General features: G+C 39.2%; 3 protein-coding genes across 4 annotated transcripts in view; 2 read left to right on the top strand and 1 right to left on the bottom strand.

Annotated features, from left to right (window-relative positions):
* Nucleotides 1-663: 663 nt before the first annotated feature.
* LOC311490356 (phosphatidylinositol 3-kinase regulatory subunit gamma-like) lies at nucleotides 664-9814 on the top strand (the record flags this gene model as incomplete). Its single annotated transcript, XM_084547803.1, has 11 exons — nucleotides 664-913; nucleotides 3242-3382; nucleotides 3739-3844; nucleotides 4066-4164; nucleotides 4917-5097; nucleotides 6145-6267; nucleotides 6398-6540; nucleotides 6706-6882; nucleotides 7840-7911; nucleotides 8150-8311; nucleotides 8422-9814. 11 exons carry the CDS (start codon nucleotides 664-666, stop codon nucleotides 8609-8611), a joined length of 1644 nt encoding a protein of 547 aa, XP_084403929.1. The 3' UTR covers nucleotides 8612-9814.
* Nucleotides 9815-15704: 5890 nt separating this feature from the next.
* On the top strand, nucleotides 15705-20744 carry ifi30b (IFI30 lysosomal thiol reductase b). Its single transcript, XM_084548828.1, has 7 exons — nucleotides 15705-16206; nucleotides 17374-17562; nucleotides 17726-17797; nucleotides 17872-17964; nucleotides 18516-18668; nucleotides 20225-20293; nucleotides 20512-20744. The coding sequence occupies exons 1-7, from the start codon at nucleotides 15964-15966 to the stop codon at nucleotides 20569-20571; spliced, it is 879 nt and encodes a 292-aa protein (XP_084404954.1). The 5' UTR covers nucleotides 15705-15963; the 3' UTR covers nucleotides 20572-20744.
* A 121-nt stretch (nucleotides 20745-20865) lies between these two features.
* Nucleotides 20866-26748, bottom strand: part of LOC311490999 (3',5'-cyclic-AMP phosphodiesterase 4C-like) — a 97806-nt gene continuing 91923 nt past the window's right edge. For both annotated transcript variants that reach the window (XM_084548826.1, XM_084548827.1), the window contains 2 exons: nucleotides 26323-26505; nucleotides 20866-26178 (listed from right to left, as the gene is read on the bottom strand). In XM_084548826.1, coding sequence (XP_084404952.1) covers nucleotides 25591-26178; nucleotides 26323-26505 — 771 coding nt within the window. In that variant the 3' untranslated portion in view covers nucleotides 20866-25590. The remainder of the gene's footprint in view (nucleotides 26179-26322; nucleotides 26506-26748) is intronic.

Raw genomic sequence — 26748 nt, 5'->3', positions numbered from 1 at the left:
TCAAAATAAATGTGTGCCCATTTGCTCATTTGTGTTTTGTTCACATAATAATCCATTATCTGATTTCAGGTTTCTGGCAAATCAATTGAGATGCTGAAAAATCACAGCAGTGTAGTAGTATTAACCATTATTTTGCCAAATGTTTGCAGCCCAATTTTGGTGATTTTCTGAACATATGCCTCTTCTGATTTAGGTATGAGGTGACACATGGGTCCTCAAAGAAGACTATAGGCAGTTGTGCTTCAGTCTGTCACTCTCCAGTGGGTTTGCAGTTCAACAACTAGTGTCACAGTGTGTATGAACCAGGCACTGTTTTGGCTAGCACTCAGGTATGAATCCCTTTAAGCAAGTGACTGTGAAACACAACAGTGCTTGAAAAAAGAAAACTCCGCCTATGTAAAAGAAAGCGAAAACAAAGGATCTACTGGCAATGCCATTACTCTGCTGTATGATGTGTTTAAAACGGGGATTCAGGGCGAGGAACACCCTCTACCTCCACAACACTGGGCAGCCATGAATTCGGCACTGCCGCCCTTGCTATCCTCAGCCATGAGCATAACTGTAAGCTGATAGTATGTGATCAACTGCACTGTGGCACAGAACGTCCTGCTGCTTCACTTCCTTAATAAAACCTAGCTGGACTATCCAGTCATTGTTATGAAAATGGCAGCTGAGAACTTCCATCTCTGGACAAAGGAAAGCGAGCTCCAGCCAGCTGATTTGCCAGTGTCGTCACTAGCATCCCTCCATCTCAGGGACGAGGCTGTGGTCATCAATGAGAACACCAACCATATGGGGGATAATCCTGAGCCCCATCATGCGTATCCTGTGATGTCATCACTGCTTACCCAACATCGACAGCAGGCAGAAATATCCATGGCTTGTAGGCCTGAGCCTCCACCAGCTGATCAAGGTAAGCTTAAGGTGCTATACTGAGTATTTTAAGCATCAAAACAAGAGGTATCTATTAATTGTGATAGATGAGAGAATGATAAAGAAACACATATGCTGGCTTTGCTGAGGTATAATTTATTCCTAAAAAAAACTAAATCACTACTGCCTTTAATGTACCTTTTATTATTATTATTATTATTATTATTATTGTTGTTGTTCTTTTTGTCTGTGCAGACAGTCAAGTAAAACAAGGTCTTGCCATTGTCTTAAACACTGGGTGTAAATCCATGTCGCCTTTAGAACATTGCCCAAGCATCTCAAACAGAGCGCAGGTCTCCAACTACATTTGTCCAAAGGCCATAATGTTTTTCGACAGACACTGTGAGGGCTAAAATAAAATAAAATAAAATATATTTTCTATCTAAGTAATATATTATTATGTGATGTATTAATTTTCCTTCCAAATTTATGTTATTTTTTAGCCTTTGTCAGTGTTAACAGACTCATATTGTCGTACTGTCGCTTTTATTTGTCATTTGTATCTATTTGCCTGAGACACACTTACCAAGCTCTTCTCTGTTATGTTGAAGGCTGTTATTAAGACACCGCAATTGTGCACTATTGAGTGGGGAAAAAAAACACAAGCAAGGAGATTTGTGAAAAATGACTATAGATTAAATGAGCATGTTAAACAATAAAAATGTTAATTGAGAACAAGTTTATCCTCATCTTTGATTGAAGGCACTTTTCAGAGGGCGTTTGATTCATTTGATTTAAAAAATAATTAAATATAGAAACAACACAGCTGGTATTGAGAGTGCAGACACACTCAGAGAGAGGAGCTGCGAAGAGCCTTCATAAAAGCATAATCTTACAATCAATACTTAAAGTCCTTGTAAGGAAACTGTCTTTTCTTAAAAACATTATTGCAAAAGCTTTACCCTGTGCTCAAAACTTAAACTGCCGTCAGACCAAGTGTTAAGGTTCCTTGCAACATGTTTGATCTGTTCCAATATGGAACCAGCAGATGGCAGAATTCATCTTTCAATTTGCACCATACCCACGGACAACGAACACTGTTTCACTTGAGCAAAGCTTAAGGAAATACTTTTTTGGCATAATGCTGATGTTAAAGGCTGAATGCCAAAGGTGTGTCATATAATTAAAAATCATTGGTGACCAAAAGGAGGGCAAAACAAAAACACATTTGCATCAGATGTTGACCAGTAGCTTAATTCCAATGTCTAGTAAATTAAATTGAACTCAATATTAATTTATTTTTTTACAGCTGATCCGACCGGTATCTCTCGGTGGCATCATATAAGGCGAAGAAACTGGACTGACTCAGCCACTGGATCAACCAATCCAATATTAGCAAAAGGTCACCAAAAGGTGACATCATAAAGAGTCCCAAACCCAAAAGACATTTTGCTTACCTCGCTGACATAATAAACAAGAACCAATTATCAAATTCAGTTGCTGAATTTTTTGTTAACTAATCATCATTTCAGCTCTAGAAAAGAAGTTCCAAGAAAAATAGTAGCAGTTGGGATCACAAGAACTTTATAGATAAAGTTATTCGACGAGATTCATTGTATGCGGACTCTTACTAGGTTTTTGTACCAGTCAAATTTTGACAGAGCGTTGCTGTTTGTAGATGGTGGATAAATGGCATTACAGCATTTCTAATTTTACAGCAGCATTAGTACAATTCCTCCAGCATACAGCCCTGTCTGCAGAAGCGATTCAAAGCATCTCCAGGCATGCCATCACAAGTGCTGAAGGGACGATTTACATTAACTGCTAACAGCACACTTCTCACTGCACATGTCAGCGCCTGTGGGTGTGCGTGTGTGTTTACATGGTGGTAAATACAAACACATTACATATAAATGTAATGATTTCAGGTAATGCCTGGCAGACTGGTTGTAACATGTCGCTGCTCACTGAATGTAACATTTACACACACATAGGAACAAAAAAAATAAACAGATACAGTGGCACATCCGCTCCGACCTTAAGTCTCATCATGCATAGCATCTCACTCAAGACAGCTGTTGTTTGTTAGGCGAGGCAAGGCGAGGTCGAGCACTGAGCAGTACTGAGTCTGGGTGAGTGTGCCTGAGCATTGAGGAGTGCCAGCTCTGGTATTTTAGGCAGTCAGACAGTGTCACCTGTCAGCAGACTAGTCTGGACAGAGTCTCCCACATGGTACAAGACTAAGTAACACAACTTGTCGGGGGGCCAGCAGTGTGTGCAGAACACCCACAAAGTGCAGACCGTCGCATACACACTGGCCTAAACTGAAATTGTGGGTAACACCAGGGTGTTATATGGTTGGTTTCAGAGTTCTTGGATACTGAGATGGGCCAAAACGACAGTGAGGCACAGTCTAACACCCTGATGGCGTTTCTTCAGGACTTTTCTGCTCATCCTGATCATGATGAAGTGTTTCCTGAGCTAAGAACCAATGCCACCAAGGAAGGAGGTACTTTCTAACATTTCTTCGTCATTTTTGTTTGCAAAAGATCTTGTGGTGAATATGAGTTTGTTCCCAACTGAGGTACAATTTACAACATCTGCACATTAGAATGAATGTCTGTGTTGTATGTTTAAATACGATATACTTGTTATCCTTTTGCTCGGCTATTCTACAGTTTAGAGCTGCTTTGATGGAAATGCTCATGTGTATGCACACACAGAATGTTTACATACACTCCAGTTAGTGTAAGTTGGTTGATAATAAGAGGACAGCAATATGATGTTGTAAAAAATGGATAGGCAGGATTTTTTTTTCCTTTTTGTGAGCTAAATTTTACCTTCACCTTTCAACTTTGTGATCAGAACTTCAACCTGAGAACAATATAACCAAAGCTGTGGCAGCATGTGAGTCCAGCGCTGATGACAACCATCTGTCTGAGGCTGACTGGTACTGGGGAAACATCTCAAGGTATAGACTGTTATTATTAACCTTATAATAATATTATACTAATTTGTTTTCTTTCACGCAGTTTCCTAAAAATTGTCTTAAACTTTTCTCATAGACTTACATCCCTCACATATCCTATGTAGGTGCAGGGTTTTGAAGATTTCCCACCTTATTTTGTTCATGAGTTGTGTTCCTGAGACCCTGCCATTTACTGAAACCTGATGTGCTTTTGTAATATCTAGAGAGGAAGTGAATGACATGATGAGAAACACTCCTGATGGCACATTCCTGGTCCGAGATGCTTCCAGTAGGATTAAGGGGGAATACACTCTGACACTAAGGTACTACTTTATTAATCTCATTTTTATCAAAACAAATGAACATCTACTGTATACACTGTTTAGTGCTTTCACTGCATGAAAATATTAGCTAGTGGTTAAATTATACCACTTACAACTAGTTAAGGGTATCAGAACTGTACGTTTTAGTCTTTGAGCAGCTAATGTAACAATTATCAGAAGTCTGTTCTTTGAATGAATGATTTGTCGTTCCTAAATGAAATACTGTTTATGTTTTAGTCAGAGGTCAGTTATTTGCTGGTATCTAAGTCCAAATATAATTTTAGTTGATTTAAAGTGTAACTTAATACATTTTGTGGTTTATTTCTAATTTTAGTTGAATCAGGACATACTAGGTTTCAGATATAAAGCTTTGTTGATTGGAGTTTGGCAAAGACTCCAGTGGTCAGCAACATAACACCCAGTCTACACAAGACATGTTCCACTCATGCTTTTCCAGTCATCCATCTCACATTTGTCTTAAGGAACAGACTTCAAATGCTTCCTACACCGTTCTTCTTATGTCTCTTGCTTCATAACTGCGACTCAAAGCTCTTTTTATTCTTCAAGTCAATATTCTTACAAGTTGCAGGCACATGTCTAAAGTACTTTTAGAAGTAGTTTGGTTGAACAGATGTAGCATGCACTGTAATGGAATAACTCTCTAATTTCCATTCACATCAGCCTAAAAAATGTGTTGTTCTATAAGCATTTGTGGTCACTAATTTGCAACCAATATTCTTTGACTTTTGCAGAAAAGATGGCTCCAACAGACTAATAAAAATTTTCCATCACGGGGGGAAGTATGGTTTTTCTGAGCCACTGGCCTTTCCCTCTGTGGTGGACCTGATCCAATATTACCAGAAGAAGTCACTGGCCCAGTACAATTCTAAACTGGATACACAATTACTTTACCCAATTTCAAGATACCAGCAGGTAGGTCTTTGGCTTAAGGGTCCTGATTTCAGGCTGACTTTTCATATCTGTAATTGCTAGGTGGGTGGAACTGTGGTGTGTTGGTTAGCACTGATGCCTCACAGCAAGAAAGTCCCAGGTTCGAATCCAGGCCCACTGGGGCCTTTCTATGTGGAGTTTGCTCCCTGTGTCTGCATGGGTCAGAGGTTGCGCTAGACTTTTGGTCTTGTCCGTACTCGGATTGGGACTGCTAGTGCTCTTAAATGCTCTTAAAGCTCTTTTTTTAAATTTTTATTTTTTTTGCACAATTTGCACAAAACCCCGCTTTTATCAAGGCTTCCATCAAGGCTTCCATCAGGTAGTTTTTTTAAATAAATTTTGCCTTCCCTCAGTCCTAGCAACGTGCTTTCATCCGCTTCTTCCATTTTGGTAGCCGTTAGCCGAGCTCTGACTGCATCGGTGTACCAGGAAATCGTGCACTGACAAAAGTTCTGCGATGTTTGGAACGCAAACTGTGATTAGAGACAAGAGCCAATTAATAACATCACTCGCCACCAAGTGGTCAGGGGTGTGAATTGCATTCTGTCAAAATGACAGATGGCTTTCAGATTTTTCCGTCCCGTCACAGTTTTTTAAAAAATGGTCAGTGACGGAAAATATTCGGTTAACGCGACCCCTGGTGTGGGTTCTCTTCAGGTACTCCGGCTTCCTCCCACTGTCCAAAGACATGCTCGTTAGGTTCACCGGCGATTCTAAATTGGCCGTAGGTGTGCATGTGAGTGTGAATGCTTGTCTGTCTCTCTATGTTAGCCCTGTGATAGACTGGAGACCTGTCCAGGGTGTACCCCGCCTCTTGCCCAATGGCAGCTGGGATAGGCTCCAGCCCCCCCACGACCCTTCACAGGACAAGCGGTTACAGAAGATGAATGAATACATATTGAATGAATGAACGAATAATTGCTAGGTACAAATACTTGCAAAGCTATGCTGTTGCTGTGCTGTTATTGTTGAAATTCTGGCCTATGGACTTAGTACTAAATATCTTTTACATTCTTGTCTGTATAGCAGCAGGTTTTAATGGAAGTTGACATTGATGCAGCCGGAGAACAGCTGAGGATATTTCAAGATGAATACAAAGAGAGGAGCAAAGAGTACGGCTGCCTATTTAAGGAGTTGGACCAAACTTCCCAGGTACAGCAGCAAACTCATCCATAAGGCTCTTTTCAAATAGATAAGTTTGTTTTTATTGGGCAAAAACATAACCTTTGACTTAAATGGTTTACTTCTGACAAGGAAAGATTTTGTTATGTCTGCTTCACAGGAACTGCAGAGCAAGCGGACAGCCATTGAGGCATTCAGTGAAATAATTCGGATCTTTGAGGAGGAGTGTGAAAGCCAAGAGCGTTATAGCAAGGAATACATCGACATGTTCCTCACATTAGACAGCAGTACAGAGACTGACAAGTATGCGTCCGAAATACCTTCCTGTTATTTTCCCCATTTTGTCACATTTTTATGCATTCTATTTGATCCATTATTTGTAGTTACTTCAGGCCATGCCTGTCCAGCATGCTCACATCAGATCAGCAGACACTAAATTGTTTACTGAAGGTCTTCCTTTGCATACAGTATTCTAAGCAACTCAGATGAACTGCAATCAAGTGTGGAAGAGATACATAGCAGCAAGAAGTTGTTGGAAGAAGAGCTGAGGAAGAAAACGCTGGCTCACACGGAGGTCAACAGGAAAATGAACAGCCTAAAGCCTGACCTTGTGGAGCTAAGGAAGATCAGAGATCAATACCTGCTGTAAGTTTAACCCTTACGTCCTAGTTTGTGTACTGACAGAGAATGGTTTATTGCTCTGTAGTTTTCTTTTTTCATCCCAAAATATTGTCTTCTATACAGATTGGATAACTTAGAGTTTTATCACGTAAATTAAAAAAGATTAGTAGCCAAAACAAAAAGAGAGAGTGTAATGCAGAGTGAGAGAGCAAAAAAAATTCTGGATGGCAAGTGTTTGTGACTCTTCTGAATGTATTTTAGCAAGCAGGTATCTACATATCATTTTTAGAATTGTCTTGTAGCTCTATCAAGTATCAGGTGGCCCGGCATAGCACCCCTAACTCCAGCACAAATCAGATGGGTTAACATGACCCCATCAGATGAAATCCATCTGAGATATGACTGACAAAATTTTGAGTTCAAAACAGTCTGTCACATACCATTGACACAGCTGGGTTATAAACATAGAAAATCAGCTGTTCTCCTCCATGTTGCAACAGTTGTTGATCTTCAATATGCTATCATAAGACTGATAGGAAGACTGTCTTTCTAGCTGGTTGTTGCCCTTCAGTTAATTCAAATAAGCAGATGTGGCCTATTCAGGTTTTGACTGGTTGTGAAAGAAAAGATGACCCACACTTTACAGAAGGAACTACCATTCATTTACAACAAATAAAGCAAAGATCACAGTCTAATAGAGCTGAAGATGTAATTATGCATGAAAAACTAAGCTAGAAAACTTTCTTTGTAAGGTCTCCCTGTTTCACTCAAGTGTGTGTGAATGCTGCATATTCAAAACACAATAACTGCCACTGAAATGAATTGCTTGCCTCGTTTCTATCTTGTTAGTAAAGCCTTCAGCATCAGCTGGCATTCTGTCACCTAAATTAACTAACAGAGGAACGCAGATGGTACATTACAACACGTTCTGCTAATAATTAGATTTTGCAGCCTCCTCACTGTGCTTTGTCCACATTTCAGCTGGCTCACCCAGCAAGGCACTCAGCAGAGCCAGATTAATGACTGGCTGGGCATCAAGAATGAAGAAGAAGAGTAAGTATTCTTCTCTAGTCTTAGTTAATTACTAACAAATTCTTCATTATTCATTATTCATATAACAAAAATGACAGAATCAATGGAAATTGATTCTTCTGCTAATATTTAAGCATAGTTATTCAGTACAATCTGCCAATCTCTAAAACTTGAAACTTGCAGCTGCAAGTTTTTCAGCACTGTATATTTTAAAAATGTTTCCTCTGGCTAACCCTACCACTCCAACCCCACCTATTAGCCCGTACACACTAGCAGATGATACCCACCTGGAGGAGAGGAGCTGGTACGTGGGTGGCATGAGACGGAAAGAGGCGGAGGAGCTGCTCAGAGGGAGGAGAGATGGGACTTTCTTAATCAGAGACAGCCAGACTCAGAGAGGCTCCTTTGCCTGCTCTGTTGTGTGAGTACATTGGCATATTTTAGGCAGATAAACATATTGTTTTACAACATCTTAATGTTTTTCTCCTCTTACATTCTTTAATCACTGACAAGTTATCTTCTCTCATGCAGTGTGGATGGGGATGTGAAACACTGTGTGATCAACAGGACGTCAACAGGATATGGCTTTGCTGAGCCCTACAACTTGCATTCATCGCTGAGAGAGCTCGTTCTCCATTATCGACACACATCTCTGATCCAACACAACCAGCAGCTGAATGTAACCCTGGCCTGGCCCGCTTTCAGCCAGCAGCACAGCTGAGACACACCAGCACACCCTGATGGCACTTTCCCAAAGCTTCACACTATGAGCATTTAAGACACACCCAAACGGACACTGTCACCAGGCTCATACCGGTTAGTGTTGTCACCATACAAGAATTTTCACAACTGTTTCAGAGCTAAAATTTGGATAACTAATAATTTATACACTGCTATAACTTCGCAGCAAAGAAAACACAACGGTCACACTTAAATTCTGAAAAGTATAGTTTTGAAGTAATATTAAGGTTATTATTTGGCGCTTGCTCCCATCTTGCCAACCATTAAAGGTAAACTGGGATTAGTTTGAGATACTGATGGTTGTTTGATGCCATTATCATTGTGTCAAAAGCCAGGCTGGAGCTCTGTTTTAATCCTATTTCATGTTTAAAGCGATTATTCATATAGTTAAAAATTTAATTCATCTGCCAGCTGCATATAAAGCTTAAAAACACAATTTGTATTAAGCACATCCTTTACAGCATTCAACAGTGAATTTAATCATTTGCAGCAGATGGCATACTTGTTATTAGCAGTTTTGAGAAACTTGTTGATACTAGTTCTAGTGTTATCAGGATTACACATGCTGCTAGTATTCACCTTTCATGTTACTCTTTACTCAGAATATAGTACCTTTAATATAAATCTTTCATAATAAGAGTAATATTTTTTTTTACATCTTCCATATAATTAAATCCATACAATCATGGAAGCAGCTGCGCTCAAGGTGCTTCAGAGAAACTGAGCTCAGGATGGGTCTCTGCACTACCCTGCACATGTGCATTTTGGGTAGTGCAGAAACTGAGGAGACACACAGGCACTTTATCCAAAACAAGACAACCTGACCACACACATGCAAAGGGTTGGATTCCTGTAGCTGGTTCAATTTTAAAACCCGTTTCTGGTTGTTGAAATACCAAACTTTATTAAGCTCTTATGCGAGAAACCTTTTAGCTCTCATTGTTATTATCTGTCCGCAAAGATCTGTATTTAATGTGCAATCCATAAGCTATGTGTCTGACTAACAGTGAGGTGTTCTTGTAGTTTAGCTGAGTGGAGACTCTGCTCTGAAGAAATGGTTAGCTGATTGTAACACATTAAATAAAAGAGGAGGCAGTTATGCTTTAATTTCTTCTGCAAATCAATAATTTGAGCCCAGTAAGCTCATAGCTATGACTATGAACAGGACCGCCAATATTTGGATCAAGTTTAGTTTTTTTCATTTCACATAATTAAATACGAATTAATTTTAATAAGATCTGATGAGGGACTTTACACAATTCGTACCACATGGGATACTGGGCTCAGATTCAATAAAACCAACACCATAAAGAAAGAAGTCGAAAGTTTTCATTTTGGTAAACAGGAATAAAAAAAAATGTTTAGTTAATGGAAATTTAAGTCCTGCCCTTCTTCAACATTATTGTATTGCATTATTGCAAACATTTTCATCAGGACGTTACAAATTAGTAACCTTCTTAAAGGGGAACTACTGTTTTTTACAACCTGGACCTTATTTCTGGCATAAAAAACGATCGTTTACTCAATGGGGAATAGTACTAGCGTATCATAACAAAATATTGGTGAAATGAACGAATTTCGTGGCAGATAATGCGTTATTTAGAGGCTGCGTTGCAGTGCCCCGTCACTCCCGCTATATGCGGATGTAAATACCTGACCAACAACACCAAATAACACCAAAGTTATATGGGTGAGTAAACGATCGTATTTTATGCCAGAAATAAGGTCCAGGTTGTAAAAAACAGTAGTTCCCTCCAGACATTGGCTTGGTTCTGATTAATACTGCGATCATTTTTTGATTTTGGACTGATGAAATAGAGCTTTGTTAAGTCTCTGGAGCCTGATGTAGTGTGATATTATACAGGGTTCAACAGCAAGTTTTTCAGTTCTCTAGGAAATTGTTGAATGGTGCCTTTAAGTGCTTTTCTCCAGTCATCATTATTTAACTGCAGGAAACAAGGGTTTGATGAACTGAACTAGTTGGATGAAAGGTTACAATAACACAAGCATCCCAGCACACAAATGGAGAGTTTTTATTATGAAAGGTAGTTGCTCTCCTTTAAATGATTCACTTAAAGCATTCAATTGTCACAATTATTGTTAAGTAGCCCCTATTCCTCCTGACACTTGCACAATTAATGTACACCACTGTTGGCATGATAAGCTGTACTAGTTAACAAAATAAGAATCCAGCTATGGTGGACCAAATAGAGTATATTTCCATAATATGTGATAAAATTGTAGATATTTTTATTTAAATAGTTGGTAAAGATCACTAGACTATATCATTAGCTGATGTTTTGTAAAGTACATTTAAATGGTGATGGAACATTGAGTCTATATTAATAAATATCTTATTTTAAAATCAAAATTGTTTACATTTCAGACCTATCCAGGGCTGGATAGATAACAGGTTTGCAACCCAGGGACTCTTGATTGTGCAATTTGTGAGTGGAGATGAAATGGCGCTTGTGGATTACAGTGAATCATTAGAACTATTTTTATTGGGAATAATACAGCAGTAAATATAGGATTGTCCTTTGGGGACGCCCAGTAACTAAAATATAATTACCCAAGACATACTAGAGTGTATATTTGACTGGTTTGATCACAATTCATTTTTCAGCGTGTATTTTGTCCTGTTAAATAGGTGACTTTAAATGCACTTCTTTGTAACAGTAATGTGCTTGATTGTCCTTGCATACGTACACTTGAAGTTATCCGTTTTGTTAGACTGTTTATTGCCATGAAGGATTTGGCCAAGTTGTGTCAGATTCCATATTTGTGGCAGTGGAAATGTTTAAATGTCTGATTTTTGCATGCCATCCAACAGATTACCAGAGTATAACTAATTAGAAAGGCTGGGCACTGTTTTGAAACCAGTTCTGGTACTCTAATAACACCACCAGCTATCATTACCTTTCTTTAATGGGTTAGCTGTATTCTGTGAAATTCTCAGTTATTATTGTTATTTTTTCTTATCATTGGTGCTAGGCACTCATTGCTGTAGTTTTCCTGAAACGCATCTCTTGGAGATCACCAGTATGTCAGTATGAGTCGTGCTATGATGAACTGCTCATCGAAGCAAATATAAATAATTTCATTCTGGCTGTGGTTTGTTGTGCCTGCAACCACTTCAGTCTGTGGTATAGTGTTGCACAATAGTAAACTGTCAAGTGCTGCATTGCACAAGTTGTGGACACAGTGTGCCACAACCATCACATAGTAGTTCAAGTGAGACTTCTAATCTGGGTGTAACCACACTATAGGTGTCTCTCCTTCACCATTCAAGTTATCTGAAAATTTGAGTGCTAAATTTCTTCTATTACTCAAAATAAAGAAGTACACTTAATATTGTGAATTTTAAAATTAATTGTTATCTCAATTGTTTTTTAAGCAGTAATACAAAAAAGGTATATAGGTTATATGTGCACCAAAAAAAATGAAATAAAATAAAATATATAAACAAAGAAAAACAGAGAAAACCATTGCTCTGTGGCATTTAGATTCAAAGCATAGTATTTGCACAAGTATCTCATGTCAGGTGGAGATACTATGACTGTATTCATTTACATTCACCTTGTTACTAAGGCAGGTAGACATCCTGTAGTTGTAAATATAAGCAAGTTGCTCATGAGATTGATGTGTTGTAGCGCTGATTACAAAAATAAATTAAATCCAACATTTAGTTCGGCAAAGTCAACCGTCTTTGCAATTACATGTGCACAATTTGGTCTTACTCCATTGTCATTGTTGATTTTTGTAACTTTAATGTTGTATCACTGTGCAAAAATGATCCAAAAACAAAATGGAGATAACAAATTTCAAACAAATCTTTAGAAGAGCAGTAACTCGTGTCACATATCATAAAATGTGTGTCATAGTATACTTTCAGTTGTAATCTTGTTAAGTAGTTCTCTCCAACTAATTTTTCATGTTTTAACAATGATGTTGTTTTATATTAATATAATTACACAATTACTGAAAATTCTGTTGACACGTTGAAAGATAAAATCTAACGAGAAGACGGTGGTAGGGGTATTACTTGTACTTGAACAGGTACCCATGTTTATGACAAAAATGATAACTAATTAAACTAGTATGTAGTCTCCCCAGTCAGATTTGTTCTTCTTCCTGAGCAACTCTTGTTGACATTTTGTGTTAGATACCATAGATTTATGGCATGGAAGATTAAATCAGCCTAACTGGTGTATAGTCTTGACTGTCTTCAAGGAAATCAGACGCAGTCGGATGCCTTTGGGAAGGCTTTTATTACTGGTTGTTTTTTAAGTCTGTTTACTTGTTTATGTTTATGAGACTCATTGAAGGGCTTCATATTACAAGATGCAGAAATGACTGCAAGATAATCTTGGTCATTTGTGAGACCATGATGTGGTGAGGGTTTTAGTGGGAATAATGCCAAGGAATATTGGAAGGAAAATATATATGTGTATTTTTAAAACACAAAATTCTCCTTCCTAGGAATTATGTTAATATTGGATGATTTTGAATGTGTTTCCAATGCCAGTTGTCAGGGAAATCATGGGAAGTAACGTGACATTTAGGTAAAGAATCAAAGAGGAGGCTTGTGAAAGATAGGGTGGTGGATGGGCTTATAGCATGTTGGATTTTGATAGTGGAGACTTTTGCAGGAGTAATGGTAACGATCACAGTGGCAAACAGGATGTTATACAGATGATAAAGCACTGGCAAGTGAATGAACTAGTTATAGTAAGTTGAGTGTAAGAGACACAGGAAGGTGTTGTATGTAGGGTTTATGCTGGACATTATTAAGTAAAGGAATTTGGGATGCACCATTTGTGAAATTCTGGGCTGATACTTCAGTTCAAAAAAACTATTTGTTTTGCTTCAGCACATATTCATGGATAAAGATTTATCCAACTTTAGCCTTCTTTCACATGACAGTCATTTTTGTGAAGCATACAAGCATAAATAAGGTTGTCCAAGTCAGACCAAAAATATTCAGCATAACTGATTAACATCGGCCACTGCTATAGGGTTATTTGCCAATGGCAGTCAGCAAGGCGAACATCAGCCAGTACCAATGTTTGGCTACTAATTTGGTGCATCCCTTAACGGAATGGTCTCCAGTTTGGGTTTGATGTAATTATGTGTTCAGAGGAGAGATTTGGTCAGTAGTTATTTGGTTTTAGTGCTAGTGTGCCATTCAGTGGCTTTACTGTACAATCGCCCTTAACTTTCTTCCATGCCATAAGATAACGGGATCTACCAGTAATGTTTTCTGAACTAGTTTCAGAGATATGTTTGTTTATCCTTTTATTCTGAGTTAGATGAGAACATTTTGTCAGTATTTGAAATCCAGGGACTTTGAGCTGTGCTTATGATCAAATACCTCTGCTAGTCTCTGTATCATTAAATAACATCTGTTAAAAATATGTTTCTGTATCTTTGACTTTTAAGCTTTTCTATTGTGGCTGTATGAAATTGTCTTTTTCATTTGATCTAAAAAGTTTTAGATGATAGAACATTTCAGTGAAAAAAAACTGTTACTGTACATGTTTATTTGCTGTATTGATTATGCAAAAACATACAGTTTCTTGTCTTTAAACATAAATACTGTAGCTCATTTCCTTTTAGAAGTCATAGCTAAAGAAAATTGGTTTCAAACATTGTTTGGTGTAAAACCTGATTTTACCTACTTCAGAACAGTATGTTCAAGAATGCACTTTGAGATCCCAAATAAATTTGAGAATATGGTTTAATGAATTGTTTCTTGAGTATAATTTGATAATCCAAGTTCTTTTTCCACTAACCACAAGACAGCATTTGATCCAAAATCAATATGTCACACATGTACACAAAGTACATACTAGTATTTACCACAAATGACCATTTACACAATAAGGGTGAGAGCAGAACTGCTAGGTCACATGCCAAGAAAGACTTAAGACATTGTGAATGCACCACAGCACCAAACATAATGGCTTTACAAGCAGTGTGCTCCAACACATTTGGACAAGTTAGCTACAAAACCACCACAGCATTATGGTTTAAACCATAGATTTACAAAGATCTGCGCCACAGATTTAAACATTGACTGGACTAATGGTTTTATATCATAACATAAATTTACATAGATTGCATCCAGACTTACTGTGCCAAATTACTACATAAGCCAATACACAAATCTTATTTTGTGCCAAGTTGTCTAATAAAATGGTGTCACTCACAGCTCCTTAACAAACACTAACCATTGTCAAAGACCAATAAACTGCCAGCTACTGAGCACCAAGATATGAGAAATATAAAGAAGACAACACTGTTTTTTTAAACTTACCTTTAGCTGTGCTTCTTCAGGACATTTTGAATCCCCAGTGTACTCCATGGTGACGTGGATGAGGTGTCTCGAGCTCCCCTGGTAGGTAGGTCCATAAGCATTCATGATATTCCAATCCACAGCAGCGTAGTCAAACTGCTAATCGAGTAATTGAGAAAAAAACAACAACAACAAAAAAAAAAACTCCATGTTTTTGTCACCGTTTACGTGGCACTGTAACATGTATATTGACAATGAAAGAATTCAAGAGACTTCACGTCTATTTCATACACTTATAAAATAACTTGCTCAACTGGAGAGAACGTAAATTCATTTAGCTCACCTGAAGAATTCAAAATCCAGATGGCGCAGCAGGAATTGTTGCGCTGCTGAAGTAACTTTACTCTATTTTCTGTCATCATTTTATTTCTGAAAATAAAGAACACTTACTAGTTTTGTGTCCAAGCTAAATTGGTATTATTTTTGTGCTGGCTTGAGAGAGAGAAAAAAATGATCAGGTAAAATTACAATTAATGTTAAGTTAACAACTCCCAAAATCCTTTGCGTTTCACCTTCTGCGTCTGTACAATTAAAAGTTTCTTATTAACAATTGTAATTCGTTTTCTTAATTTATTTGAATATGCGTAATTTTATATATGAAAATGAGACCACATGCTTGTAGTGTGACCACTAGAGGGTATCCCCTCACTATTATATTATATTATTATATTATATTAGCCTATATTATATTATATTAATGCACGATTAATGACCAGTACACTCTTTCACAAGTGTTTCTGTAATGTTTTATTTTTCCTGTCAACAGACACATATGTGTCAAATATTTGACACAAATTCCAAGCTTAGCGCTCTTTGTGGTAAAAATACTCAAATTAATTCCAACCTTGAACAGCCATGCGCTATTGATTGATTTTCATCACGCTAAACGGAGCTAGAAACAGAAATGTCCGAGGAGTCTTGAAGGTAGCCGCAGTCAATCACACCCATAGCTAACACCTGACGTTAATCAGCTGATGATGGCGTTGAATAGGCGGCTCGGCTCTGGGGAGGAGCTGCTTCACTTCCCTCTGTCCTCCCTCCTCACTGCTGTGTGGACTTGTGTAGTGACAGCAACCATGAAGCTATCAGGACTGCTGGCTGTGTTTTCTATTATCTGTGTTGCCCCGAAAGCTTCCGGGATGTCTCATCCCAAGCCGGCCTGTCGCTACCCTCCATCTCAGTGGTGTCGATCCCTGGAAATAGCTTTAGAATGTAAGGTGAGTAAAATAAGGTCATGTGGATCGCTTTAGAGGGAGGGATAACATGTTTATTTTTTATATTAGCAATGCTGTTTAAAATCAGTCAAGATGACTGTGCAAGCTGCAAAGCTGAAAACTAATCAGAAACACAAAAGAACAAGACCCCAACATTAGTATGTGATAATTATGTGGAAGCAAGACAGAAATCTGAATCTGCAAGTAAATGTTTTCTTCTTCACTTGTTGCTTAAAAGGATGATCATTCTGGAGCAATCAAGTGTTGCTATATTTACTCGTTGAAATGAACGTCAATATTTTGTTTGATGACAAGCTGATATAGGTCAAATGTGAAACTTATCTCCTTATTTTGTTAATATCTGGGGGGAAACGGTTGTTTTTTTCATTGATAAAGAAAGTGTAGATTCTTTACAGTAGTTCCGGATGCTCTGTAAAAAGAAAATTGTGAAAACTATAAGTGTCGGGCAGGACTGTTGTCAAAAACTTTTCCTGGTCTGAGCTTAAATGAGAGTCATGCTTCAGAAATTGAAAACCAAAGGGTCTTCATGTGACCGGCAGATCGACTCTGGGTCAAATCGCACAAACATTTAATCAGTTTAAAGATGACCAGAGGCAGAAAAAATCCTTTGAACAATGTAATCCTTCATGCCTGTTAATTATATTATACTTAACTGCAACTAGAGTGTACAGTATGAACAAGTCATATAGTGTATACTCCAGTGTAAAAACCAGAAATAATAAAAAGCCCATTGAAAAATCTTGCAGCTTTAAAATCAAAACACTTTGAAAATTAAAATTTGTCCAAAAAACTCTTGACTTCTTCATGCCTTTGGATACAATTGCGATCTTGCCAAGATATTTGGAGAAAAAAAAAAAAAAAAAAACAGCCACTTTTTGAGTTTATGATGAGTTCATGAGAATTAATCTAATAAATAATCTGCTTAAATGCAGAATCATGGCTGAAGTAAATGTGCTTTCAAATTTTAAATCCCTTGGACAGCCTGGAACATTTATTATTTTCCTTCACCAAACTAAAAAAATTCTTAATTTTTAATTTTTTTTTTTTTAATTTTGCATATCTGCAAGCATAGCTGTCATTTTAAAAAACCTTTTCTGCTGCTGTAATTTATTTATTTATTTTCCTTGTCGTTTCTTTTTGATTGTGTAGGTTCAGAAACAGTGCATGGAGGTTAACGCTACCAGGCCGAAGCAGGGGGTTCCTCCAGTGGCTGTCACTCTTTACTATGAGAGTTTGTGTCCGGCCTGCAGAATCTTCATCACCCAGCAACTGTTTCCCACCTGGACGATGTTGCAGGACATCATGGCTGTTACACTGGTGCCATACGGGAATGCTGTGGTACACTTCTCTTCCTTCTGTTATGGCACAGTGACTTTAAAATGAGAATGTTTGATGCAATTGCAGGAAGTGTTATGATGATTTTGACCCAGAAAACCTGTGCTGCTGTAAATCGGTGACATGCACTGGACTAGTAAGAACTGACACAATCATTCTCTTGTAGGAGCTTCCAACAGCAAATTCTCCCTTCACATGCCAGCACGGAGAGCCTGAATGTGCAGGAAACATGATTGAGGTTTGCAAGTGAACACTAGTGTAATTGTAGACATGCAAAGACTTTAGATTAATGGTCTAAAATCTCTTCCATAGGCTTGTATCATCCATTTAACGGGACACTCGGTCGCATTTCACATCATCTACTGTATGGAGTCTTCTTCAAATGTTCTCGATGCTGCAAAGCCTGTGAGTAGCCAGACAAACTTTTTTGCAGGGCTAATTATTTGTTTTTACATTTTACTCACAAGTTAAATTGGAATGCAGCGCCTCTTGGTCACAGCTTTACAAGGAGAGAGGACACAAACTGCCAGATCTAATTTAAAAAAAACAACAAAATGATTAACGTGAAAACTGAAGCAAGCACATCGAAATAGTCTAGTGCAACTGGATACCTTTAGATGCACCCTTTCAAACTGCGAAGTAATTCTGCAAAATGGGCTTTTAAAAAAGGGTCTTGTCAGCACACAAAATGCTAAATGCACTCAAGACAGAGTTACTGACACTAATGAAGTCAATCTGGGCTTACATGAAAAGACGTAATAAAGTTGGAGAGAGATGCATGATAAGAACCTTCATTGTGTTACTCCCTCCTGGTGTCACTCATTCAGACTCCTCTGGAGGAAATGGTCAACATTTCACATGAGGTTAACTGTGACTATGGTGTTTTAGGGTGATGGATTCTCGCGGTTGTTTTGTATGTGGTTCTTGTGGTTGATGACTCCATCTTGTGGTCTCAGTGTCTCCAGCTGTATGCACCGTCCGTCTTCTGGTCCAGTGTTGACTCGTGTGTGAAGGGAGGTCTGGGATACCAGCTGATGCACGCCAATGCTGTCATGACCAGAGCTTTGAACCCGGCACATACACACGTTCCTTGGGTCACCTTCAACGGGGTAAAACACTGGACTCTTGTGTTGAAAGCATGTAAAGAGTTCTGTGGTTATTAGTTATCTACAGTGGGCTGTCCACTTGTTTGCATGGAGAAAATTGTGGATTTAACTGTAATTAATTCAACGTTTATGTTGGCTAAGCACAAATATGAAGAATACAAAGTTGAAAAGTAAAGAAGAAACTCGAGGCAAAATATAAATTTCATTCAGCACATTTGGAGGTTGAACATACACTCACCGGCCACTTTATTAGGTACACCTGTCCAACTGCTCGTTAACTTAAATTTCTAATCAGCCAATCACATGGCAGCAACTCAATGCATTTAGGCATGTAGACATGGTCAAGACGATCTGCTGCAGTTCAAACAGCATCAGAATGGGGAAGAAAGGTGATTTAAGTGACTTTGAACGTGGCATGGTTGTTGGTGCCAGACGGGCTGGTCTGAGTATTTCAGAAACTGCTGATCTACTGGGATTTTCACTCACAACCATCTCTAGGGTTTACAGAGAATGGTCCGAAAAAGAGAAAATATCCAGTGAGCGGCAGTTCTGTGGGCGCAAATTTCTTGTTGATGCCAGAGGTCAGAGGAGAATGGCCAGACTGGTTCGAGCTGATAGAAAGGCAACAGTAACTCAAATAACCACTCGTTACAACCGAGGTATGCAGAAGAGCATCTCTGAACGCACAACACGTCGAACCTTGAGGCGGATGGGCTACAGCAGCAGAAGACCACACCGGGTGCCACTCCTGTCAGCTAAGAACAGGAAACTGAGGCTACAATTCGCACAGGCTCACCAAAATTGGACAATAGAAGATTGGAAAAACGTTGCCTGGTCGGATGAGTCTCGATTTCTGCTGCGACATTCGGATGGTAGGGTCAGAATTTGGCGTCAACAACATGAAAGCATGGATCCATCCTGCCTTGTATCAACGGTTCAGGCTGGTGGTGGTGTAATGGTGTGGGGGATATTTTCTTGGCACACTTTGGGCCCATTAGTACCAATTGAGAATCGTGTCAACGCCACAGCCTACCTGAGTATTGTTGCTGACCATGTCCATCCCTTTATGACCACAGTGTACCCATCTTCTGATGGCTACTTCCAGCAGGATAACGCGCCATGTCATAAAGCGCGAATCATCTCAGACTGGTTTCTTGAACATGACAATGAGTTCACTGTACTCAAATGGCCTCCACAGTCACCAGATCTCAATCCAATAGAGCACCTTTGGGATGTGGTGGAACGCGAGATTTGCATCATGGATGTGCAGCCGACAAATCTGCAGCAACTGCGTGATGCTATCATGTCAATATGGACCAAACTCTCTGAGGAATGTTTCCAGTACCTTGTTGAATCTATGCCACGAAGGATTAAAGCAGTTCTGAAGGCAAAAGGGGGTCCAACCCGGTACTAGCAAGGTGTACCTAATAAAGTGGCCGGTGAGTGTATTGCCTGCTGAAGGAAAAAATAATTCAATACTATCCCAGCTGGGATTATAGAAGAAATCTAATGGGGACTTAATGTTGTATGTGATTGAAGATTATGAATTGTTGTGACAGGAATACACTGATGAAAACGAAGACAAGGCGATGTCGTCCCTTTTCCATTTGGTTTGTGAGCTCTACAAGGTGAGGACTTGCTTTTTAACATCACTTTTAGATGGCTATTCGTGCGTGATTTGTCGAGCTAAAGGGAATATTCACAATTGTTTCAAACTTCCCCTTGAGCAGTTTTTTTTTTTTTTTCATTTGGTGAATGACGCGATTTGTTTACTTTGCGTGACAAACTGTGAGGGTCCGAGGTTTGTGCTGTGATGTAGCTTTAATTCTGTAATTTGTGTCAACAGGGGGTGAAGCCTCCAGCCTGCACCGGAGCGCCGGTACGACTGGGCAGAAACTTCTGCTGAACGCTACAGAATGGAAATGTATGCATGTACTGAACTAAAACAGATAAATGTCATATTATATCAAACTAATATGCTCAGTGTTGGTTAAAAGTATTTGTAGTATATAATAGTATATAATCAGGTGTGTTTTTTGTGTGTCACAAGGCATTTAATTAAATTCCTCTTGTACTCAGTTTTTGTGTTTCTAAATACTGGATTAAATCCTTCATGTAGCTCTTGACCGACATCATTTCCATTTGGGGAAAAACTAGTTTCATAATGAATGAAACTGAAACAAACACACAGCCAAACAGATGTAAATTTCCATATAATTTATTGGCATTTTTCACTTAAAACACCCTGAACTCCCGAGAATCTTTTGGCTTAAAATGCGAAACAAAAATATAGTTAATTTCTTTGACAAAAAAAAAACATTGGAGTGGCAGGTGTATACATACTTGTAAAGTATACTTGATTTTTAGGCTCCAGAACATAAAATCAAATGTCCTATGTTACAGTACTTTGTCTTGACAGACACATTTTGAAGAATAAATATCTTTTTATAGAAGTTTGCACGACACAGAGGCTGTGAGAACGAGACAGCATGAACGTTAATGGAGGCAGTATCAGCGCAACACAAAGGAGAGAAAGCAGGACTCTCCTGCTCATCAGCACATTTAACACTGTATAGCAGTGGTGTCGTCCTGTAAAGAGCCACGGTGCTGACTTTAACATGCTGACAGAATTAAAAAAGGTGACTGTTGGTGCATCTAAAATCGAGCGTTTGAAAATACCATGGCAAACATGTATTTCATATCAAAATTAAAGTGGTCAGAATTTCATGAACTCAATGGGATGAATTTGTCCGACCAACTGGAAACATAAAAACAGCATAAAGATGGTCTGGATCACTTCTCTTTTATAGCATCTGCATGGAGCAAATGACAGACTTTAGTTTTTGTAAAAACCTGAAATATTTGAACTTAAAATTAACTTTATATCAAGAAAATATGTCAGAACTTATCTTAAAAGTCAGAAATGTAAAAAATCTGTATAAAATGTCGGATGAAAGTGCCTTTAATATTTATGCTGCATATAATTCATGTATTCACAGGTTCTATGTACTTTCTGATCGATTATATTGGACGGGTATGTCAAAATGTGTAAAGCCGTCTGAATTATTGCACCAACACAAGACTAAAGGTATGAAGCTTTCTAGGTTGCAATCTAAATATTGTTTCATGTAAACACAAACTGTATTTTTAGTATTTCTACTGTACTTCTAGAGCTTTAACAGTAGTGTGGTTAAAAAACAATGTAAGGTGTCTCCTCAGGGTTAATATAACTTAACTGACTTATTGATGGTGCTGGAGGATCTGTGAATACAATAGAAAGCACAGGTTGTAGATGTTCACATGGTATTTCCAACATGTGACGGGTTAAATTTTGTGCTACAGGCCAAATTGCGTTTGACACTGGTCAAACTTGAAAGGGAGAAAATATAATTTCAGTGAAATGATGGCAAAATATTTGTAAAAATGCATTGAAATTAAAAGTTTTCTCGCTAAAAGCTAACAACTTTTGAAAGGGATTTCTGTGCGTTTGGTGATTCTTTGTGATCCAGTTAAATGAGCTGGAGGTAAAGAATGAAGATGTTAACAAATGCTGAGGAAAGTCTGGTCCAGAACTGTGGAGAAACCTTTCAAAAACATCCCCATGGGGGGAAAAAAGTCAAACAACAGTCAGCATGTCAGAAACAGCACCTGGCTCTTTAACACTCTGCTTAAACCTCTCCACGTGTAAGGCTGATCGGTAAAGCTTACTAGCTGAGATAATGAAATACTGTAAAACTAGTGTTTTCTACTACTGCCTGACCAGGAAGTGCATCATGTCTTGTGTAGTGCTCACGTACTCCCTGGTCTTTCTACCTTGACAGTGACGGCGACAAACACTGGTCTAGACCGAACATGTACTTGTACTACAGAAAGACGCGAAAGACATGAAAACACCTGAAACTGCACACATTCTCAAGTCTCAGCTATCTGATTAGGAAAGGGCTGAACAGGCTGATCCTAGGCTGCATGAAAATCTATGAAACGGTTTTAAATACTGTTAATGTATCATTTGTAAAAACTAACACTATAAAGTTAATGACTTCGATACAATCATCTTCAGGTTAAAATCTCTAGTGTAAAAATGTACAGCATCGTAGGCTGGCAGGTGTTTGTGTGTTTTCAACACTTATGGCACACATTCATCCCAGTCGAGCACTATCTACCGAATAAGACTGATAACCTGATGGAGCATAATCTGTTAAATCTGAACTACAGGCGATTCTTTTATGTCAACCAGCTTTTGAAACTGAGCTCCTCGTCATCTCTGCATCAGCACCAGTCGGCAGGGCAGGTAAACAGACCACTGTGATTATGGACTCATAGGATCCTTACTGAATTCTGGAAAATAAAGCAGTTTGTTTTGGTGTTTAAAAAGTCTACTGAGATGAGTAGAAATCTTTAAAATGTACGCCTGGAATTACTTTTTCCTTTATGTAAACATAATGTTTGTATTGCCCACAGCAAACAATCTACATGTCACACATTTATAGTTTAATTTAAAAAAAGAAAAATGCTCAACAATACTCAGGTGTAGCACCAGTTCATTGTGGGTTCGGTCTTTTTACTTAATTTTTTGGATAACAACAAGAAAAGGGTTGTTATTGCACCTTTATTCTTCAATCAGAAGAAACATTCAGAGTCAGTTAAGGTTTTTACGTGTGAGGAGCTTTCTTTTCACAAAAGTATCCAGATCAGAGAAGCACAGTGTACTGATTATAGGCTACATTTATATGGACAACGTTTCTTCAGCCTTAATGAAATGACTGATTTGTCGTTAACATGGACCCTAAATTAAATCATCTGATGAGGTGTACTGCATGTGTTTCTATGCCCCAACACATTGATCCAAATAAAAGACAAGAAAACCCGTTCTGCGTCGAGTCTGCCAGAAATATATCAGAAGAAGAAGAACGTTCCCATCCAAATTTAGATGACCAAGCATTGCCCACACTGATTCTGGCTACCTCCATGTTTCTGGCCTCGTGGAAGCTCATCCTATCACCTGATGAAAGAAAGTATTTCTTCCAAGCAGACAGACACAATCAAGGACCAAGTGAGCTAATGTTGTCCTTCAGAGCAGATTATCAAAGGTCCACATCACCCATCTCAATTTGATTGAAAATCTCCTCTGATCAGATCAATCTTTTCTGATTCAGGCGGTCACATGAGACGTTTTTGTTCTGACGTTATTCAGATTCTTGCCAGGATACTAGTGTCCATATAAATGCATCAATAAAGTTTCCACCTGCCCCAAAGTGATTCCGTACTCCTGCCTGTCTTCAGGGGTACACAGCTCCGTCACAGTAACAATCTCGATCCTAGAGCCTTTAAAGGGAGACATCAAGACTCTGAAAGACTGTACTGTAAACTGAACAGTGCTGCTATCATCTCCAGAGGCAGCGCTGTCAGAAGGCACACTGTACTACAGGATGCTGGAGGTATAAAACTGCCTCATTTAAGAAGATTAATGTGGACGTTGATAGTGTTGGTTCAGCTTATTCACTATTAAAGGGATTATCAGGCTCTGAGATACATATATGTTTTTAAATTTCACAACAATAGGAATTTTGTAACTTTGGAAACTGACATGCAAACCTTAATGAACGTGGAACTATATAGCGAAAGCTTCCCACAAAACAGGTTATATTATAAATTATAATTACAATATTATCAGAACTTTGATGTTGAAACACATCAAATTGTCCGCCGAGATGTTCAGCTGGTAAGTTTCCTGCCCTGCCTTCTGGTTACCGACAATCAAATATCCCGTCCTGTGTTTTTGTGGTCAGTAGGCCTACAGTGGGTGGAGCCCTTTGAGTGACTGAATAGAGGAGCTGAACGGCAGAGACGGTAAAGTGCTACTGCTGACTGGAGGCACCCTGATTTAAAACAAAAAATAATGCTTTTTAAGCACATAACACAGACGAGACCGGCAAATGTACAACAAAGGACGGTTAGATAATTGAAACCAAAAACAATGACACCATTTAAAATCGTATTTTAGGTAAAAAAATAATAATTAAATAAAGCTCATACTAATTATACAGGTGGTGTCTTTTGTATTTTATAACAGGTGAGACCGGGGTACGGTCTCCTTCAGTGTTCAATTTCTGTGGTGCTACAAGCTGGTTGAAGAATTATTTGACTGCTTCAGTTGCCAAATTTACTATTAAAGGGTTTTTGTCTCATTACATGTAGAGACATGCAAGTTAAATAAAGTCTCATTTGTCTCTGACTTGGAGGTAAATCAAACAGGAAAGACAATTTGGGGTCTGGGGTCAGGTTAGGGGTACCCAGTACATCTGTGCTACATTAGACTTATGTTTCTCTTCATACCCTGAGGTTAAGGTCCATCAATTTTCTCTTTGCTGCTCATCTACATCCTATATTTGGTAAAATGATTCATCTCTCACATCATTCTTAAACAAAATAAATCATACTCACTTGTTCCAACAAGGACTCAATAATCTTAAATCCTTAACTAAAACTATGGTGCAAAATAATTTCCATGACCCTGTCACACCACTGTGACCCTCATTCGCTGCACAAATGTCACAGTTTATTTTGGAGGAAGACATTTCCTTTACCTTTGTTACTTCTTGTTGTGAGTGCAGGCATTGGCTCCACTCTTCATCCCAGTTTAAATGCAGCAGTTTTTCTCTGGGACACTCCGAACCGAAGCTACAACAAATTAGGGTGGGACACAACGGCCTGTCAGGCACCCAAAGAAAGGCTAAAACTATTCTTCTTGCTGAAAAATAAAAATAAAACAGAGGGGGAACGTTCCTCTGTTCTCCAGAGAGGGTGTCTCCAGTGTAAAGGGACTGTGGTGATTTTACAGACATTATTGGTAAAGGCTTGCCCTGCCTCCGGCTCCACACACCCAGCACTCATGTCTCTCGGGCAGGGCAGGTTGTGCTGGTTGTTACGTGCCCATGTGCAGGCAGGGCACTCCGTCGCCCTCCCGGCTCAGTTCTCTGTCCCTGTCGGCGCCCTCCTGCCCCGGGGAGGACATTGTCCTGTGGGGGTGGGGGCTCCGCACCGACATGGCAGCTAGACTCAGGGTCCGGGACGGGTGAGGCGAGGGAGGGCGGTACCTGCTGCTGCGGGGGTCTGGAGACAAAGAGGGGGAGGAGGAGTCCCGATGCCTCTCCCCGCCTGACTGTAGGTCCTCCTCTAAGGGGCTCTCCAGGTCAGACTCCAACTCCTCATCCTCCTCCTCTTCCTCCAGAGTTAGTTCAAACTGAAACTTGTCCCCTCCTCCTCCTCCTCCTCCTCCTCCCCCACCTCCTCCTCCTCCTACTAAAGGCATAGTCCCTCCTGCCCCCAAGGCTCCTCCTGGCCCCACCTCAGCATGCTCCTCAGGGCTGGAGGGCGAGGGGCTGCGGGGGATCATGCTCTGATACCACTCCCTGTTGTCCTCCAGTGTGTCCAGGATGTCCTGGGCATCAGGGTGCACCAAATCTGCCCAGGTCTCCCACAGAGGGTGCACGATGTAGTCAATAAACCCCACCTAGACATGGAAATAAAATCAATAAATATGATGGGAGTGCAATATAAATACATCCAAACATTTACTTTATCCTGCCATTTGAGATATATTATATATATTATCCCATTAAAAAGAAAATAACTGTTGTTCTTCAGTTGGTGTTACCTGGCTCTTCTCTATGGAGGCGTTGTGTTTGTCACACATGGGACTGATCTCCATGCCTTTGTCCCGCTCTCTGTCTCCCTGGGTGAAGAACTCCACCATGATGCGGTCCGTCCACTGGCGGTAAAGTTCCAGCGGTTTGGTTGGGTTGCTCAGGTCGGCACAGTGGACCATGTTCTGTAGAACCTGGAGGAGAATAGTTCAGTGAAATTCTTACTTTGAACCTAAATTAGGCTGAGCTGAACAGAGACGGTGAATACCACAATAATTTTCTGCCTTGGCCAACAATACCCACTGCACAGATGCAATGACAGCTGTGTCTCCAGCAGGGAGCAGCACATTCACACAATTGAACATGCAAACAGCTCTGTGTGTGTTTTTTATGGTCACAGGAGAAACTTAAAGTGTCCTCTATTGACTGTACTGTGT

This window comes from Chelon labrosus (assembly GCF_963514085.1).
Source record: "Chelon labrosus genome assembly, chromosome: 7".
Taxonomy (NCBI): Eukaryota; Metazoa; Chordata; class Actinopteri; order Mugiliformes; family Mugilidae; genus Chelon; species Chelon labrosus.
This window is presented reverse-complemented; position numbering and strand designations above follow the sequence as displayed.

Coding starts and splice junctions, on each gene's coding strand:
- ifi30b (XM_084548828.1), top strand. CDS start 15,964: ATGATGGCGTTGAATAGGCGGCTCGGCTCTGGGGAGGAGCTGCTTCAC. Junction 17,563..17,725: donor TGCCATACGGGAATGCTGTG/GTACACTTCTCT, acceptor ATTCTCTTGTAG/GAGCTTCCAACAGCAAATTC. Junction 17,798..17,871: donor GTGCAGGAAACATGATTGAG/GTTTGCAAGTGA, acceptor TCTCTTCCATAG/GCTTGTATCATCCATTTAAC.